We start from the raw sequence: 4692 nt of genomic DNA on the forward strand, positions 1-4692 counted from the left end.
TAAGGAGAAAAAAATGAGAGGAGCAGGAGATGTGGATAAACCGGGTTGGGAGACCTCAGGCAACAGCTGGTGACTGGAGAGAGAGAAAGAACCTATCTCTGAGGTAACACCTGCCTGAGAGGAGCCAGGTTGCAGAGAAGAGGCATCTAGGGACTCATCAACACCTTCGATTTTGAGGTGTAGGACACAAGTCAAGACAAAACATTACAGCTGAGGTTGAGGAGTCCCTAATGTTTCCTGTTCAATGGAAGGCTGTGTTCTGAGCTACATTACCTACAACAGGCTCAGGGCTAGTCAGACAGTGTTGGTGTCTTCCCAAGATCAGGAGAAGCTGTGTAGGGTTCAATATATATTTGCATACAAATGTGCATCTTGTATATTGCAGTATTTATCCACGTGTGTTGTTGGGGCATCTCTTGAAAACATAGGAGGAGAAGAGGAGGAGGAAGATGAAAGTAATTCAGCTGCTGAAGTTTCTAGTAGGCCAAAGGAGGGAGTCTACCAAATAGTGGGTACTCTTTCTAAACCAGAGAGTACTAAACCATGTTTTGCAGAGGAAACATATGCCGTAAGTAAGAGTCTTATTTTAGAGTGCCATTAGACAACATTAGAAATATTGCAAGTCATGTACAATGACCGTTAATGAAATGGTCTTTTGTTGCTCCTAGAAGCTGTATGCATATATTTTATTTGTTCTGCTTCCTACGCACTGTTGGCTCCTCCCTGCTAGGTCTGATACTGCAAATAGTAAGAAGAAGGAACTCAGACTCAAAATAGATTTTTAAAAAAAGATAGTTATGGATAGGACATCATCTATCCTGATGATCCACAGGTCTGCTTTCTTTTTCCCTCAAAACACACACCTCAAGTATCTCTCTTGTCTCCTCTGCGTCTGGAGGAGTTGGAATAAAAGTTAGTGTCCCCCTTCTTAACTGTTCACTGAAATCACAGCATTCACTGGCAGCTAATTGTTCTGAATACATACATCTTTTTATAAAGATATGTCCAGATTTTAGTTAACTAAAGGAGGCTTGTTTTTAAGAACGTGATTGCTTATTGCTTGATTTAGTTTTCAAAACCAAAATTGCCTCTGTCTCAAATTGATTATCCAGAATCTCTTCAAATATTTGTAAAGTTTGATTTAAACATCTATACAGTTGAGCTGTTCAATCAGAAAATTATGGCTGACAGTATTTAATCTTAATGACTGCTCTTGCCCAAAGTGTTCATTGGGCTTGCTCAAGTGATGCAGACAATCTGCATTTAACAAAAATGACAGGATGTTATTTTGCAAGGAAATGGACATTTTTTTATGTCTTCTCCATTCTGCCAACTGATCCTTGTTTAAAATACCTATAAACATTGTAGATTTTTTTTTTTGATACTCACAATTGCACTCAAAATATGAATCCTAAAATACCACTAAAAATTGTATATCTTTTTGAGCTCAATGAGTACTGTAAATTAGAAGTTTCAGCATTTAATTTACATTTCATCACCTTACTTGTATCTGACAGATAAAGTTTAATATCCATCTTATGAATTATTCTAACATCCTAGTGTCAGAAAACTACATTCTATGAGTAAGTTAAACTTGAAAAGAAAAGGAATTCTGGATATTTTTTTGGGGTTTTGTTTTTGGTTTTTAAATGACAGATTCTAACTATTTTTTTTCCCCAGGTCGCTTCTCGAAAAGAGCTCTTAAGTCATTTGCTTGAGTGTGAGATTGTTTTGTATAATATCACTGAGGATGCAAATCAAATTGAGGAAGCAACATGGGCTGCTTCTGGTTAGTATAGCTATCAACTGAACAGAAAATTGGTTGCTCTACAACCATCAAAATTGACCATAAATTTGTAATGAAATTATCTGGAATTTACCATAAATTTATAATGAAATTATCTGGGATTTATAGTTTACTGTAATATAAAACTTGGTTCCTTGGTGGAGAAATGCTGCATGAATTGTTCAATTAATTAGCAAGGAACCATGGAATGCACTCTCCAATTCATAATGTAGAGAAGCTGTCATGGAATGGTCCAACACTTTAAACGACATATCTGTGTAGGCAGTTACTTCCCTAAATAACTATCAACCATCACCTTATCTATTTACATTAGGAGATGGGTAGAAAATTTGCTCCTGAGTTAGTCAAATAATGTTTCAATATTTTATATAATTATTTTAAATATATTTTGACTTAAAAGTCCAATTAAAAATACTGCTAATAATCTTTCTGAAACTTTCTTCTGATTGTTATATCCAAATTCTAATAGGCATCTAGAATCTTTTTATGGTGACAGTGCAATATTGTTCTTTATATGATAGGTAAACTAAATTATGCTTTCCTGTTTATAGTATAAACACTTGGATAACATCAGAAGTTACATAACCAACATTTAATTATTTTGCTCTGAATTAAAATAAGAACGTTTTACTTGAATTCTGTAGATTTTCTGTTTCAACCATGAAAAAACCCACACTTATTTTCTTTCACTATCTCAGCATTCAATAAAGATGAATAATTTCCCAGTATAGATTGTTTCTTTTTTTTCCTCCCATGATATGTAGCTCTATGGAGATTATGTTAATTTCCAATAATTTCATTCTTTATTACCATCATTTGTCTCTTTGTTTTCTTTCCTGACTTATCTTTATTTTATACTAACTGAAATAAAAAGTATTTGCTTAAAAACACTTATCATGTAGAACATTCTGGTACAAATGTCTATACAGGACCTTTATATAAAAGCAAAAATACAGTTTGAATAATACAGTTTTCAATAAATTAAATCCTTTGCTTTCATTTAACAGCCCTACATATGGAAGCAGAGCATTTTATAACACCAAAATTATTCATCCTCATTTCAACAATAATGAGCTGGGCAAAAAGCAAACCCCCTGACCCTGTAAGTAATACAAAAACATAATTTTTTTTAAACTGAATATTTCTATTTAATGGAAAATATGCATTAAATTCAATTAAACAAAGTATTTCAGTATGTACTTCAACAATAGTTAATAAAGTTAGTGTCAGCAAGTGTGTCTTTTCTCATGATCCTAAACGACTACTTACTGCCAAAATTATTAAATTTATCCCACTGGACAGAGAAGTTTAGGCGCTGGGCTACAATGATACAGGCAGACATTAGGGACTGCTTGGACAAGAGGTAAGACCTATGCTAACCACAATATGCACTGTCCTTCAGTCATAAAAAATCCCGTATTTACTACATATTTAATGAAATACATGTTTAAATCAGTGTATAGATAATATATATAGATATAAAAATGTCTCTATTTCTCTAAGTATTGTCAGGAACCATGTGGGATGCTTTATAGTATGCTATTGCAATTCTCAAATTTATTGTTACAGAAATAGAGATTTTCAAGCTTGTGTAATGCTCTATACAATGAAAATAAACATTTTTATATTATAAAAATTAGTTAAAAATCTTTTACTGTGAAAATTGAAATTGAACTACTGACATTTTCAAAATGTTGAACCTCAAGTATCAGAATCAGAAATTTTAAGAATTTCAAATCAAAACAAAGTTACATCAGTTTTTTTAAATATTTTTAAGAGCTTATTTTAACAATCTAGGCCTTTAAAAATTGTTCTGTTTTAAGCCATGTATAACATTCACATTTTTTTTCCTTCATAGGAAGATCCTGACATTCCTTTTACTGATGAAGATTATCGCAGAAGAAAATCTCATCCTAACTTTATGGATCACATAAATGCTGAAAAACTCATTCTCAAGCTTGGGAAAACTGTATGTAGAGAATTTGTTTATAAAAATAGGTTGTTTGGTCCTCATACTTAGAGCATTATCTTAGTAATGAAAATTACCAACAATTTGAGTACATTTAAAAAGTATGTTATTCTCTTAATAAATATGGGTAACATCAATTATTAATAAAACAGCAAGTATAGAGAAGACTATAATGTCTTTTGAAACATAAGTGTCTGCATAATACAAATCCCAAATTTTGTCTTTTTTCCTTAGGTAGTGAGGAAATCATGCTTATTTCATTTTAAAAATATATTGTTTCATTGGTTGTATCAGAGAGATTTAAAGCTGAGGCCTGTGTGGGGAAAGACTTGAGAATGAAAGAATGTAAAGGAAAGGGCTATTAGGGTGGCTTTAAACAAAACCAGCATCTTTAAATATTAGCAAGCTATGTTAATATTATATCTCATTTAAATGCTTAGAAGATGTTATGGCTACACCTAGCATGTTTGTTCCTGGATAGTTTGTGCTCTTTGAGCAGAGAGCTTGTTGACTTTCATTCCATCCTATAATTTACTTTAAAATCATGGTCATAGACCTGACCCAGAATAACTAGAATATATGTTATCACTTCATATGTGTTTTAAAATCACTTCCTTCAGCTTTGTTTTTTTTGACCTGATTAGATTATTAATCTTACTAGAGAACAGACCACGCCTCTCCTTGTATTTATGAGCTATTATTAAATAAATACCAACAGTGTCTCAGATTGTGCTTCACAACTCAAGAAAATTGGTGCTGTTGTCATTAGCGATGGAGTACTGTGGAGGGAAGGGAACTGGAAGACAATGGAATACACTGTATGATGAAAATGTCATTTGGTCATCCTCTTTGTGTGTTAGCAGTCTCCCATAATAAATAGAATTTAGTGTCCATTGCAGAAATTTATCAGGCTAAT

General features: G+C 32.7%; 1 protein-coding gene across 1 annotated transcript in view; it reads left to right on the forward strand.

Moving 5' to 3' along the window:
- Positions 1 to 385: 385 nt before the first annotated feature.
- The window catches only part of AK7 (adenylate kinase 7), a gene marked incomplete at both ends in the record, with an annotated part of 14355 nt that continues 10048 nt past the window's right edge, over positions 386 to 4692 (forward strand). The window contains 4 exons of the mRNA XM_009701671.1: positions 386 to 568; positions 1681 to 1789; positions 2815 to 2909; positions 3666 to 3776. Of these exons, the coding sequence (XP_009699973.1) occupies positions 386 to 568; positions 1681 to 1789; positions 2815 to 2909; positions 3666 to 3776 (498 nt within the window). The remainder of the gene's footprint in view (positions 569 to 1680; positions 1790 to 2814; positions 2910 to 3665; positions 3777 to 4692) is intronic.

Source organism: Cariama cristata, unplaced genomic scaffold (assembly GCF_000690535.1).
Source record: "Cariama cristata isolate BGI_N322 unplaced genomic scaffold, ASM69053v1 scaffold20356, whole genome shotgun sequence".
Classification (NCBI taxonomy): domain Eukaryota; kingdom Metazoa; phylum Chordata; class Aves; order Cariamiformes; family Cariamidae; genus Cariama; species Cariama cristata.